The sequence below is a fragment of the Podarcis muralis genome, chromosome 16, assembly GCF_964188315.1.
Source record: "Podarcis muralis chromosome 16, rPodMur119.hap1.1, whole genome shotgun sequence".
Taxonomy (NCBI): Eukaryota; Metazoa; Chordata; class Lepidosauria; order Squamata; family Lacertidae; genus Podarcis; species Podarcis muralis.
In genome coordinates, this window is record NC_135670.1 from 18,647,395 (window position 1) to 18,661,507 (window position 14,113).

A 14,113-nucleotide genomic window follows, 5' to 3' on the forward strand; every position below is an offset into this window, starting at 1 on the left:
AAGCCATGATGGTTGTATTATGCCGCTGAATACCAGTTGCTCAGAAACCACAGGAGGGGAGAGTGCTCTTGTGCTGGTTTTCCACTGTGAGAACATGATGCTGGACTAGATGGACTAGATCCAGCGGGCTACAGCTCCCTTCAGCCCTAATCAGTCACTCAGTTCTGATGAGAGATGTAGTCCAATGAACAGGTTGACTCTAGATTGTATTTCCATCCTCTCACCTGTCCCCAAAGACGTAACATACCAGCATTTACACTGGAAACATGAATTGCTACAAGAGATTTTTTATTTATTTAAAAAAACCCAACAACTTGAGATTTATTAAAATGTCCTTTTAGAAAAAAAACATCCTGTAAATTAGTACAAATGACAGCAGCGGAGGCAGTGAGTCCTCTCTGCCTACCGCTATTTCACACGCATTGATTTGTGCTCAACCCACAACTTCCTGGGCACCATGAAAACTGCTAGCTGCCCCTTGTCTCTGGCAGGATTTGCACTCATGTCTGAAACCCCAGTTCCCAGGGAAGGGTTACAAGCAAAAGCAAAAACGCTTCCGATCGCAACCCAGAGGAATCCTGCCTGTGTTGCGACTCAAGCGGGGGGGGGGGGCACGCCAAGTTCTCCTGGCTTTGGGGAGCTGGGGGTCTAGAGAGCAAAACGTGGCTCTGCAGCATAGCTGGGAAGATTCTTGACAGACCTGCTTGCCCACCCCGGCTACTCCTGGCTGCTTGAAGGAAGCACAAGAGCCGTGACCCTGGGTGGACTCTAGGCAGCTCCAAGATATTGCTCAAGGAAAGGGCAGAGCTCTGCTGCCCCCGGCAGGCTCAGAGGGACTTGCGGGGCCGCTTGAGGAAGGAGAGCGTGTAGTCCCGGGGGGCCGAGGCTTTCTGCTTCTTCAGCTGCACCTGGGACTGAGCTGTCAGCTGCAGCTTGATGGCGCTCGAGTTGATCTTGGCTGCCACCAGCAGCTCCTTCATGCCCTTCATCTTCTCGCTCTGGAAGGTGAGGACGGGCCCTTCGGGAGGGGGGCTGGGGCCGCTGCTGGGCCTCTCCTCCTTCTCCAGGGGAGGCCGGTCCACTCGCTGGCTGGAACTGGGGCGCCGGCGCTCAGTCACTTTCTTAGGCAAGGGGGGCTCCTCAGGCTTGGACTCCCGGCGCGGACCCCTGCGGCGCCCCTCCCGGGGGTCTTCGCTGCCTTGGTCGTCGTCCTCATTGGCTTCTACCTCCCGACTCGCCAGGGTCACCTTCTGCCGCACCTGAGAGGGAGGGGAGTAGTCAGAAAGCCAAGGGCGCCCGTGGCACAAAGCTGAATGCCGCTTATGATGCCCCGCCTATCTGATTGGGCTGTACACTTCCGGGACACATTTAGTCACATCTAAATTTTGCCACCGATATCTAGCTGGCGCATTTCGACTTCTAGAGAACAAGCGATGTCTGCCTGCCTGTTGATTTCACATGCAATTAGTCTGCGAGTTTTTAGCATCTCAGCTGGGCACTTAAACACTCTCCTTGTGCCTGTTAAACATGCATCTTAATTCATTTCATTATTATCATTAATTTTTACAAAGTATAATCATACATAAATAAGAATAAAAATGTGCACCCCACTGCTGACACCATTCCATTGTAACTATCCAACCTCCCAAAATTTCAACACCTCTTGCGATGGTTTCCGCCCTTTCCGTTTTAACAGTACAAATTCTACAAACACCTTCCATATCTCCTGGAAATCATTTCTCCTGCATATTCCCCGCCTTACCTTAATGGCACATGTTAATTTATCATTAACAGCTATATCCCACACCTCTTTATACCATTCTTTTAATTCATTTCTATTCTTGTTATACTGCTGATTTTCTTTTTTTGCTACGTCCCACATAACCCACCCTTCTCTCCCAAATCTGTCTGAATCCTGCTAACAATGGAGCTCCCTCTTTTCCAGCTAATAAACACACACCCCACAGACACCATCTAGGCCCACCCAGGCCCCACAAAACCCTGCCAAGTCATTGCACCCCTTAACATAGCTTGACGCCATTCCCGCCCCCCAGTGCCACTTAAAATGCTCTGAACTTTACCCCCTGCAACCTGCTCTGCCACAAGCACTCACCATCCCATCAAAACGGCTGAGGGACTGGACCAGGAATGTGGCCCATCCCACGTGGAGGACGGGCGTGGGGCTCCCCTCTTCCCACTTGCAGATGCCGTCGTAGAAACGAAGGAGGTGGGCAAAACACTCCGGGTCCTGAAGGGCTGAGCCGCTGCCTCCTTGCGATGGCGAAGCCTGGGCAGGACAAGGTCAGGTTGTTCAGCGAAGAGATGCCACCCTGGCACCAACTGGGCCTCTCCCAACAAAGTCTGCCAAGGGCATTCCTTGCCCTGACCCAATTCACAAGTGCCTCTCTCCCAACTCTCCTCTCTTCCTCTTAAGTTTCTCAAAAAAAAAACCCTACCCCTTTCTGTGATCCCCTTGCCAAATCTCTTAACCATGCTCCAGTCAGCCTCCCTTTAGAAACTCCCCCACCCCACCCACTAGAAAATCTACTTCATACACCCTCTTGCCATTACACTAAAGGATTAATAATGCTTTTCTGCTCCACTCACCTCTCTGTGTCACCTTTTAAGACGATAACCCCTCTATTTTTGCCTTGACTGGATGCCAATAACCCCTTTTCAGGCCTTCGTGGTTTCTCTCCAAGCTTCTAGTACTCAGTGCAAAATGACACTTAACATTAACATCCCCTCTGCTTTGCACAAAGTTGTGTGTTTTCCACCTTCCCTTGAACAATTTCACACTGTTTCCTGTGCCTTTGTTCTGCCTCCTTTGCTTCTGGCAAAGTCCCAGCCCAAATTTTGCCGCACCTCCTAGAATTCCCACCCCGCTCCATCCGACTACTTTCATTCCACCTAATGATACTTTTCATAACACCCGGCACGTGGCGGTGAAAAATAAATGGCAAACCCCGCAGAATTTCCTCCCCGGTTGACGAATGCCAGCAAGGCACAACACCCATCCTTTACATCGCCTGTCTGCTCACCCGCCTTACCTCTCCCCTCTCGCCAGCCCCCTTCTCCTCAGCGGAGTCAGCAAGGCTGGCCACCTCTTTTAGCAAGTTGGGGATCACGTCATTGGCCACATCAAAAAATTCCTTGTAGATCTCTTCATCTTCTCGACAGTAGTTATAACTGGAAGGGGGAGAAGAAAAGGGTGCAATGCCACCATCAGATAACAGCAGACATGGGTCTTATGTAGAGATATCTGGAGCCTCTGACAGCCCAACAAGAGGCATTTAACCACAGGCAAAATTTTCCCCATCACTGCATCTCCACCTTGGAATAAGCCTCTTGGGGAGCTGTTAGCTGCTGCCCACAGAGCAATCTTGTTCTCTTTAACAAACTCTGGAAAAGGTTTATTTACAGGAGAACTGGACAAACATCAGTAGTTGCCCCTTCCCCAAATAAAAGGAACTGAGAAAAGAATTAAATTTTATTTTACCCTTGACTGGAGGCCAAATGAAACCAGCACTTCAAATGCATGGATGCAACCACCAGGCTGTGGTAAACTCTACAATGACCAGCAGCTGCTCTCCAGGGTTTTAGGTACAAATATGTGCCAGCCCTTCTGGGAGATGCCGGGGACGGAACCTGGGACCTTCTGCATTCAAAGCAGGGGTCCTGCCACCAGGCTCCGCTTCCTCCCGTGGAAAAGGCAAGATGAATAGGATAGGAAGACACTCACTCTTGGATCACGGTGGCTGAATCAGCCCAGGCTTCCAGAGCTTCCTTGACGTTTTTGTTGCGGCAGTGATAGCCGGCCAGGTACATGTAGGGATAGATGTGCTCGTTGTGGTAGTACTGCTTGGCTGAGTTGATTCCCTAGAGGAAAAGGGAGGTGGGAAATAAGTTGGGGTTCAGGGACAGCAGGAGCTGATCCATGAAGACACCCAGGCTCAGGTGTTTTGGAGAAACATCTAGGGCTGGGCGATACCTGCTCTTCAACATTGTGATATATCAAATATCACAATATACCGATATATCACGATGTCTGGAAATAAAGATGGAGCTATGCAGAGGTGTTGGCTGGCTTCAGTTTTTCCCACATTGTGATTTTTGCATAGCACATAAACACACGATTTGTGATATATTGCCAGGTCATAAATTATGAAACCAATATCACGACATGGACTTCAAACTGGTTTTGGATGATATAGTGATATATTGCCCAGCCCTAGCCACATCCTACTATATCCAGAACAGCTTACAAACATTGTAAAAATTATCATTATCATCATCATCATCATCATCATCATCATCATTGGCACATACCCTTCCCCCTAAGGTCCCATGGCAGTACAATCACAGAAATAAGGTGTAGGGCATGGGTAGGCAAACAGCAGCCGGATTCAGCCCAATCGCCTTCTAAATCCAGCCCAGGGATAGTCTGGGAATCAGTATGTTTTTACATGAGTAGAATGTGTCCTTTTATTTTAAATGCATTTCTGGGTTATTTGTGGGGCATAGGAATTCATTCCCCCCCAAAAAATATAGTCTGGCCCCCCACAAGGTCTGAGGAACAGTGGACAGGTCCCCTGCTGAAAAAGTTTGCTGACCCCTGGTGTAGGGGTTCTAAAAATATACATCTTAGGTGTCACCGGCTAGGGTCTTTACCATCTGTCAAAAGCTGTGCAATGAAGGTGCTGGATTCTTTGAGGAGGGAGTTCCACAACTAAGGAGCTGCCCCAGAGAAGGTTTGGGCTGCAACACCCCAAATGTCTGAGGGTGGTGGAACAAGAAAGGTAGATCCATAGAATCACAGAATTATATAGTCGGAAGGGGCTGTCAGGGTCATCTAGTCCAACTCCCTACAATGCAGAAGAACCTGCTGATCTTAGCACCTAAGAAGGCCTGTAGGGAAGGAGGTGGTCTTCCCAATATTTAGAGGAAAGGGATCAAGTTGCCTCAGGTAGCAGATAGGTATATGTATAGCCAGGAAGCTTATTCGGGGCTTGTCAACAGGCAGCCCCAATGGCCATTCCTAGAGGCTCCAGGAAGCAACTGTGTACAATATGAGGACAGCAAACCCGGGAACAGCTGCGTCCCGCAACACGGCAGCAGGTGCAAGTGCGCACCCCCCTCACTGATCATAGGTGGCCTGGAGAGCCTCCCTTGAGGCTGTTCCAATGCCTTCTGCATCTTCAACTCAAAAGAAGCAGGCTCCCTTCACTTAAGATCCAACTCTCCTCAGCTTCAGCCAGCCTGGCCCATGGGCAGAGAAGGTGGCAGTTGGAGTCCAGTAGCAAGGTCACAGATCTCCCCAACCCTGCCTTACTCCCTGGACCCCACTTTGAAGGGCCAAAATCCTGGGAAATTTTTTTTCCCCTTGGTGGGATGGGGGAGTTAAAACACTACAAAGAAAACCAGGGCGGTTTTTCATTATTATTATTTTTTAAATGGCAATAATACTGCTTGTACGTTTTGCTTCATATCTCAGGTTCCACGAAAGCTAGAAACTTACTTTTTAATAAAAAGAAAAGACAGGAAGTTGGCAATCTGGAGATCATGGTTCATCTCGGGGACAGGGGTACGGAACTGCCTCCCCCTTTCACACACACCCGCCCCACAGATCTAGGTCATGCCCCACCTTCAACAGTTTGCTTCAGGCAATGTGGTGTAGTGGTCAGACCAGGGTTTGCATCCCTTTCTTGGCCACAGTACTGCCAAGCCCCGCCTACCAGCACCCTTAGGAGCAAGGGGGGAAAATACCTGATGGTAAATGAAGAGGGGGTCTGGGCGGCCAGGGGTGGGCTCCAGCTCCTCAAGATCTGCCAAATTCCCCAGTGCCATTGGGTACCTGCAGAGGAAGCCAAGGGATCACTGAGGACAAGCAGAGGCGAGAGGAGGCGAGGCTCCCAAGGGGACAATTTAAGAACACACAAATAAGAGCCCGAGGGCCTGTGGATTCGTGGTTGAGGACGGGGAGACAGCTCAGCCATTGAAGTCAACACAATCTCTTCAATTGTATTATCATTGCTTCTTTTATTCCTTGCAATAAATTACCGTATTGGCCTGAATATAAGCCTCACCCCCCCCCCAATTCTGACCGTGAAAAGATAAAGCACAGCTTAAATTCACAACCCTGCAAAAATTGGCCATTACCTTATCACTGCTGAAACAGACATAGGGTAAAATGGAATGGGGGGGGTGCCTGAGGAATTTTAAGGGAGCAGTATATATTCAGGTATTGTCTCCCCCCCCTTGATTTTAAAAGGTGTGGCTTAAATTTGGGTGCGGCTTATATTTGGGCCAATACAGTACAACGCAAGAAGTAAGAGAAGCAAAAAAAATGCAATTAAAAACCACACCACATCCAGTGCAGGGCATTACAATTGCGGGGGCCGAGGCAGGGCGAAGCATTAAATGGACCGCTCAGCCGCTCAGTGATTTTTAAGAGGTCTGATTGGTTATCTCAATAAATATTTTCCACACATTCACATTCTATGCCAAGGCACTCTTCATATTCACATACACTCCCCTCTTTGATCATAGACCCTCCAGCAGGAGGCAATATCTGCACAGGTGATCTGAGCCGCTTTTAGGGGAGAATATACCACCTCTGAACAAACTTCAGAGTTCTCCCTTATTGCTGTTGAAATTGACTTCAAAATTGACTGTTTTGTCCCATGCCTTAAGAATGCCTGCATCCCCTTCCCATATTGCTCTTTTTCTAAGATTTAGTCTCTATTTCCATCAAAAGAGTGAGTTTCAGAGACCAAGTCTTTTATTTATTTATTTATCTAGCTAAGACTGACTTAAGAGCAGAACTACTGAAATCAATGGACTTGAGCTAGTCACAACCAGAGTCCACCACCACTAAATTCCTGGCTGCTTTGGCTGCTTCCAACTCACATGGCCAAGACCCTCTGGAAATCACTCAGAAATAGCTGGAAGCTCCTCTAGAAAGGAGCAAGACTCCCTCTGCAGACCTCTGCAACTTACCGTATTTTTCGCTCCATAAGACACACTTTTTTCCTCCTAAAAAGTAAGGGGGAATGTGTGTGCGTCTTATGGAGCGAATGCAGGCTGCACAGCTATCGCTGAAGCCAGAGCAGCAAGAGCGAGAGCTGCGCAGCACCTCTTGTTCTGCTGGCTTCCCAGCGAAGCGGGAGGAGGGAGGGAAGGGAGCCCTTACGGAGCCCTTTCCGTCCCTCATTCTGCTTCGCTGAGAAGCCAGCAGACCGAGACCCACTGACAGGTATTGCTCTTGCTCTGCTGGCTTCAGCGATAGCTGCGCTGCTTGCTCTGGCTTTTCAGGGCGGTAGGAGAAGGGACGGAGGGCAGCCCGTCAGTCCCTTCTCCCACCTCCCGGAAAAGCCAGCAAGAGCCGCTCTATCTTTAAAGAGCCGCGCCAAGCGAGCGTTTCTGCTTACTGGCTTTTCTTGTTTTCCTCCTCTAAAAACTAGGCGCGTCTTATGGTCAGGTGCATCTTATAGAGTGAAAAATGCGGTGAAAACATAAGAGCATAAGCTTATATCTGCTGGATCAGGCCAAGTCCTCTTTTAAAACCATCCAGGTTGGTGGCCGTCACTGCCTCATGTGGGAATGAGTTCCATAGTTTAACTATGTGCTGCATAAGACTAAGAAAGACACAGAGAAATGAAGCTGTTTGGGCTCTGTTAGCTAACAGCATCAGGATGGGGGCTGGATTCCTCTCCCTAGAGCTGCCTTCCCCAAACTGGGAAGACTACAACTCCCATCAGCCCCAGTGAGCATGACCAACATTGAGAGTTGCAAGTCAAGCAAGATCTGGAGGAGCCAAAGGTTCCTCTGCCAAATGATAGGGCTGGGTCCTGTGAGACCAGGCCCTCTCTAAAGTACTTACTTCTCCAGGTGGCCCAGGTCATAGAGAACCCACAGCAGCTTCTGCAAGGGATAGAGACAGAGAGGCAAGCATGAGAGGCATCATGATGGTGGTGGTGATATCGGCTCCAGTTTCTGCAAACCCCCACCAAAGGGAAGGAGGGGGGTATTGATCCATGTCAGCTCACCTGTTGCAACTGCAGCAACTCCAGGCTATCTGAGTGCAAGTCGATGGAAGGATTGATGGCACACACCATGAAGGCCACCTCCATCTGGCGGGTGCAGCACAGGTAGGAGCCCTTCAGGTACAGCCAGCTCTGAAAAGGGGGAGGGAATTTTGCAGGTGAGAAGACTGGGTGAGCATTAACTTTCCCATTGCATGATCTTTCTTTCTCTTTCTTTCTTTCTTTCTTTCTTTCTTTCTTTCTTTCTTTCTTTCTGCACTCCAAACAGATGATTCTGCCACCCATGAAACACAAAGACATTGCCCTCTGCCAGGTCAGACTATTGGCCCATCTACTCCACTACTGCCCACCCTGGCTGGCAGCGGCTCTCCAAGTTCTCGGACTGAGGTGGGTCTTTCATATCACCAGGATTGAGCCAGGGCCCTCCTGTATCCTAACCAACGTGCTCTACCACCCAGCTATGATCTACCTCGTTTCAGATATTTGCATAGGGTTGTGTGGCTGAAGGTATACTGGAGAACTTTATTTTTAAAATATAATAACAATAACAGGAAACCGATTCCTGGAGGGTGATTTATCATGTTAGCAATAACAACCAAGCCGCCTCACTCAAGCAAGGATGTTGGCAATTCCCAGGTGGAATGGCAACAAACAAGACAGGCATAAAGGCGTCCCTCTCACGCCCAGTGGTGTAGCGTGGGTTGCCAGCATGCACATTCAACTGCCTAATGGTGTCTGTATCACCCAGGAGATTGCAGTCATAGAAATAAGAAGAGTCGTCTGGAGAAGTCACTTCCTGGTTTGCATGGAGAAGCAGTTCTCAACTGAGTGCAGCAACAGAAGCATGCAGCTGTACTGAGGCAGCACCAGGTGTTGAAATTTTGTGCCCCCTAACAAATTTGCACCCGGGGCAACCGCCCCTGTTCCCGCCCCCCCCCAACTAGGCCACTGCTCACGCCTTCCTTGTAAGCTTTCCAGAGACATCTGCTGGAAGGCTGACAGGCAAATTGCAGCTGTGGCTGGGTCTCGCCAGGCAGCAGCACTAAGATAAGAATTTTCATAAAGGGAGGAAGGTTGTATTTCACATTTATTGGCTGGTCAAAACCATGCACAATGGACCTATTCCCAAGATTTATTTTTGCCTCTAAACGGAGATGCTCAGATTGGCTGTACGAAACAAACACACATGCTCCTATAATAATGAAATGAGATGAAATGAAATGTGTACACTGTCTATAGCTAATTCGCTCCTATGGAAGAAATGGATGGAGTACAGAACTTGCAAGCTACAAACCATCTATCCAGCTGCAGCTGCCTCCTATGTGAAGACGTGAGGGGAACATCCTCCCTTCCTGAGCTGATATCTTACCCGTTCTGCCACACCAGAGTTGACCGTTTGCCCACGTCGGTCCTCATTGCCTTTGCCATGCCATGTCACCTCTGCGGTCTGCTCCCCATCTTTGCCAAACACCACCCAAGCATGGTCTTCAGAGAGCGCCAGGTGAACGTCCAGAAGTCCTAGGACCTGGCAGGCCCCCACAACTGCAAAAGCCACCCCAGAGCTGTCTAGTTTGGTGCCTGGTAAAAGAAAGAAAAGGAGCAGGACGTTCAGGACAGCTTGAAGAGCAGCGGAAAAACACTATTGCATCTGGATGAAAAATGGGAGACATGCAGCCACGCTTAAATTTGTAAAAGAATTGTTTTTGGAGGGTGAAAGCTGCCCACCTTTGGAGAAGCACACCTGTGACCTCTCTGCGCGAACTGCTGTTATGAGCCAGCCCACTGCTTGGAAAGAGCCATGCCCAGAGCAGTACAGAGACACCCTGAGCTACATCATCTGAAAGCAGGTAAGTCTGCTATGCTTGTGCATGACGAGTGATTGACGGTTCATGCCACACCCACTGCAGATGTTGGGCACAATTAACCTTCCTTCGCTGGCTTATGGCAGCTGGCTGGTAGGAGACAAAGCCAGGACAGTAACTCAAAAGGTGATGCAGTGGACAACCTCTTCCCTTGACCTTGCAGAAGCCTTTAACTTATATATTTTTTGCACAAACTTCAAATGTGCAGTTTACTCCTGACACCAGTTAATTTTGCTGAGAGCCTTGTTTCTTGAAACTCCAGAAAACGGGAGACTGTAGCTTGTCTTGTAAAGGTAAAGGTACCCCTGACGGTTAGGTCCAGTCGCGAACAACTCTAGGGTTATGCGCTCATCTCGCTCTATATGTCGAGGGAGCCGGCATTTGTCCACAGATAGTTTTTCCGGGTCATGTAGCCAGCATGACTAAGCCGCTTCTGGCGAACAAGAGCAGCGCACGGAAACGCCGTTTACCTTCCCACCGGAGCGGTATCTATTTATCTACTTGCACTTTGACGTGCTTTCGAACTGCTAGGTGGGCAGGAGCTGGGACCGAACAATGGGAGCTCACACCATTGCGGGGATTTGAACCGCCAACCTTCTGATTGGCAAGCCCTAGGCTCTGTGGTTTAGACCACAGCACCACCCGCGTCCCTTAGCTTGTCTTGTAGTACAGGCCAAAGATAAGGCAACCCAAACAATATAGCAACACATCTAAGAGGACCAGCAGAGGACCAGACCTTGCTCACTCTTTGTTTTCAAAATATCCAACATAACCTGCAAGGCCAGGATTTGAATCCTTGCTAAGCCATGAAGCTCACTGGACCTTGAGCCAGTCAGTGTCTCTTGCCCTATCCTGCATTGTAGGGCTGCTGTGGGGATAGCATTTATTTGCTTATTGATTTATTAAATGTATAAACCACCCTTCATCATAAGATCCGGGGGGGGGGGTGTTCACAGACTAAAGTACAAGATAAAAACACAAGTAAATAATTGAAACAAAGCAAATCAAAGCAATATGCCCCCCCAATGGGGAGGAAGAGACCCAAAACTTCCCTGCAAGAAAGGGGGAACATAAATATAATAAACAAATATAAATATATGCATGGCAACATGAGATCGGCAGCTGAGCACTTGGGACAGAGAGCAGCATGCTCCCTTTGTGGCCCCACCTGTGATGAAGCTGAACAGTGACTGGATGTGGGCCCGATCCTTGAAGTAGGAGCGGCTCAAGCTGTTCCAGATGACATCAGAGACTTTCTTGACAAGCTCCCGGGAAGAGTAGCCCTCTGGCCGCGGGTAGAGCGAGAGATCCACAGCCCCGCGGATTTGGGCAGTGAAACGGGCATGCAGGGCCCCGATGATGCTCAGGTCAGCCACCGGGAAGTAGGTCAGGCTGTCAGGACCTTGGGCAGGCTCGAAACTGATGCCCGGCACATTGGTGGGCAAGACGCGGTTGACGGCCAGGAAATGCTCCACGAAGCCCAAGACGAGCGAAAGCAGCACCAGGTCGGGCTGCTCCCGGCGAAGCTCCAGCTCAAAGAGGCGGACCACATCCGAGACGGAGCGCAGGGGGAAGAGAGCCTTCTGAGCACCCTTCAGCCCCATGGCCAAGGGGGCGCCCTAGAGAGCAAGCAGAGAAGGAGGAGGGTCAGAATTAGCAGGGGGGCAAGAGGGCAGTCCATCTAATTCAAGTATGTTTTAGCCTAAGACAGAGATGGGGAACTTCTGGCTCACAGCTGGGCTCAGCGCCAGCCACCATAAGCCACTAATGGTCAGGGATGATGGAAACTGGAGTCCAGAAACATATGGCAGGCTACCCTGGTGTAACAGATGTCTGCCAGCTTTTAAAACCTAATAGCAGGAAATATCCGCTCTTTCTCGGTAAGCACAGAGAGGCCCATCCAAATCTTCAATGGGGTCGTGAATAAAGTAGTGGTACCTCAGGTTTAGTACCGTATTGTTCGTTCTATAAGACGCACCAGACCATAAGACCATTTTCCTGTTTTTGGAGGAGGAAAACAAGAAAAAAAATTATTCTGTATCTCAAAAGCCAGAACAGCAAGAGGGATTGCTGCACAGCGAAAGCAGCGATCCCTCTTGCTGTTCTGGCTTCTGGGAGAGCTGTGCAGCCTGCATTCACTCCATAAGATGCACACACATTTCCATTTACTTTTTAGGATGGAAAAAGTGAGTCTTATAGAGCAAAAAATACGGTACTTAATTCGTTCTGGAGGTCCGTACTTAACCTGAAACTGTTCTTAACCTGAAGCACCACTTTAGCTAATGGGGCCTCCTGCTGCTGCTGCGCCGCCGGAGCACGATTTCTGTTCTCATCCTGAAGCAAAGTTCTTAACCTGAAGCACTATTTATGGGTTAGCAGAGTCTGTAACCTGAAGCGTATATAACCTGAAGCATATGTAACCTGAGGTACCACTGTAAAGCCAGAGTAGATTTTAACCTTGTCACTGGCTTAAATGCCCACTAGACCATTAGTGTGCGTGACACATTGCCTTGCTTGGAGGTTGGGGGCGGGGAACCCACCTCAAACTGGAGACCAGACAGTGCAGAGCAGGAAGTTTCAGCCTAAGCACAATCCTGGTTGAGGAATTTTGCAACACCTGAGCTGCTTGAGAGCTCAGATCTGGGGCCTGGGGAGGTTTGGGGTAGCAAAATCGTTGAGAGCTTTGTGTCCATGGGAATGTGGCAGCCCCACTGAGGAACAAAAGAACCTGCCTCACAGATCTCCGGCAGAGCCATCCGTCTTGGGAGCGCAGCACTGCCAGAAAGGGACACCTTTTGCTTGTAGTGCACCCCATGCTTGTGGGGAACCTGCTGCTAAATTATTATTAGGCAAATGACCAGGCTTGGTCTCCAGATGCAGTTGAACATCAACCCTTGTCACTACTGACCATTGTCCAGGCTGGGAAGGGGATGGTGGGGCTTGTAGTCCCACATCATCGGGGAACCTAAGACTGGGGAAGACTACCTTTGGGGGGTCTCAGGCAGGGGTCTTTCCCCTGGAGATGCTGAGGACTGAATCAGCAACTTTCTCCATGCAAAACATCTGCTCCACTGATATACAACCCTTCTCCAATAAAGCTATGAACTCACAGGGTTGCATTCAGTGAGCCATTTACTAACTCTTAAGAGTTGGCCTGCCAACCTAGCAGTTTGAAAGCACCTCCGGGTGCAAGTAGATAAATAGGGACCGCTTACCAGCGGGAAGGTAAACGGCGTTCCGTGTGCTGCACTGGCTCGCCAGATGCAGCTTGTCACGCTGGCCACGTGACCCGGAAGTGTCTGCGGACAGTGCTGGCTCCTGGCCTATAGAGTGAGATGAGCGCACAACCCTAGAGTCTATCAAGACTGGCCCGTACGGGCAGGGGTACCTTTACCTTTAAGAGTTGGCTCTTCCCTCCTCCTCTGTCAGAAGCAGACATAACACTGGCCTACTTGGGAGAACCGTTTATTCGGGTTCTGCTTCTGAAGGGCTTTGGACACGGAGGAAACACACTGTTCATTCATCACCAACCTGCTGCCCTCCAGATGATCTGGGCTGCAACTCCCATCACTCCCAGTCCTCTGTTTTTGCAGCCCAAAACATCTGCAGGGCATCAGACTGCCAAAGGCTGCACCACGTCGATTCTGGACGAGGTGCACAACCCCACACCCCTTAAAAGTTTGGGAATACCATATCGGGAGGGAGTAGAGCTCAACAGCAGAGCATCTGTCACGCATGTTGCACCTCTGCCATGTTCAGGCGGGAGGATGCGGTAGTAAGGAGATGCCCTGGAGAACTACTGCCTGATCTGGGTTTGGCGGGCAAACGGAGCATCCGGGAGCTAAGGCAGCTCCCTGCACTTTATAAACATGCTTCGATCCGTATCTGCGGGGAAAGCAATATCGCAGAACAATAATCCTCCGCGCGGAGGTGTTTTGATCGCACCCCTCCCGCCCAAAGCGATCAGCCACAACCTCCTGCTGCACATGAAGGGGGGGGCGGGGAGAGAGAAGAAACGCGCCGCACCCACCCCAAGGCTGTTGCAATTTGCAGTTGCGCCTCTGCTGCACCAGGATCCTCGCGGGCGGGGAGCCGATGGCGGGGCTGCATGCAGAAGGGCGCCTTCCCAACACGCCCCCTCCGTCTCACTTCTCCGGCTCTCTCATTCGAAGGCGCTCTTTCAGCCGTCCGTACCCCCGCCGCGCG

The 14,113-nt window shown here is 50.0% G+C and overlaps 1 protein-coding gene across 2 annotated transcripts; it reads right to left on the minus strand.

Annotated features, from left to right (window-relative positions):
- Positions 1-271: 271 nt before the first annotated feature.
- Positions 272-14,113, minus strand: MEN1 (menin 1). 2 transcript variants are annotated; one of them, XM_077919973.1, is made up of 10 exons: positions 13,938-14,113; positions 11,076-11,526; positions 9,415-9,623; positions 8,049-8,177; positions 7,883-7,923; positions 5,767-5,854; positions 3,743-3,879; positions 3,042-3,189; positions 2,114-2,287; positions 272-1,259 (listed from the first exon to the last, which is right to left on the minus strand). In XM_077919973.1, the coding sequence occupies exons 2-10, from the start codon at positions 11,509-11,511 to the stop codon at positions 828-830; spliced, it is 1,794 nt and encodes a 597-aa protein (XP_077776099.1). In that variant the 5' UTR covers positions 11,512-11,526; positions 13,938-14,113; the 3' UTR covers positions 272-827. The 2 variants fall into 2 exon arrangements, with proteins under 2 accessions (XP_077776099.1, XP_028566121.2); XM_028710288.2 differs by having other exon boundaries at positions 3,051-3,189; positions 13,938-14,112.

Excerpts from the sequence above, each read along its gene's own strand:
- MEN1 (XM_077919973.1), bottom strand. The coding sequence starts at position 11,511 with ATGGGGCTGAAGGGTGCTCAGAAGGCTCTCTTCCCCCTGCGCTCCGTC. Across the intron at positions 8,178-9,414 it reads ACTCTGGTGTGGCAGAACGG|AGCTGGCTGTACCTGAAGGG; the intron begins GTAAGATATCAG and ends CCCCCTTTTCAG. Across the intron at positions 5,855-7,882 it reads GACCTGGGCCACCTGGAGAA|GTACCCAATGGCACTGGGGA; the intron begins GTAAGTACTTTA and ends CTTCCTCTGCAG.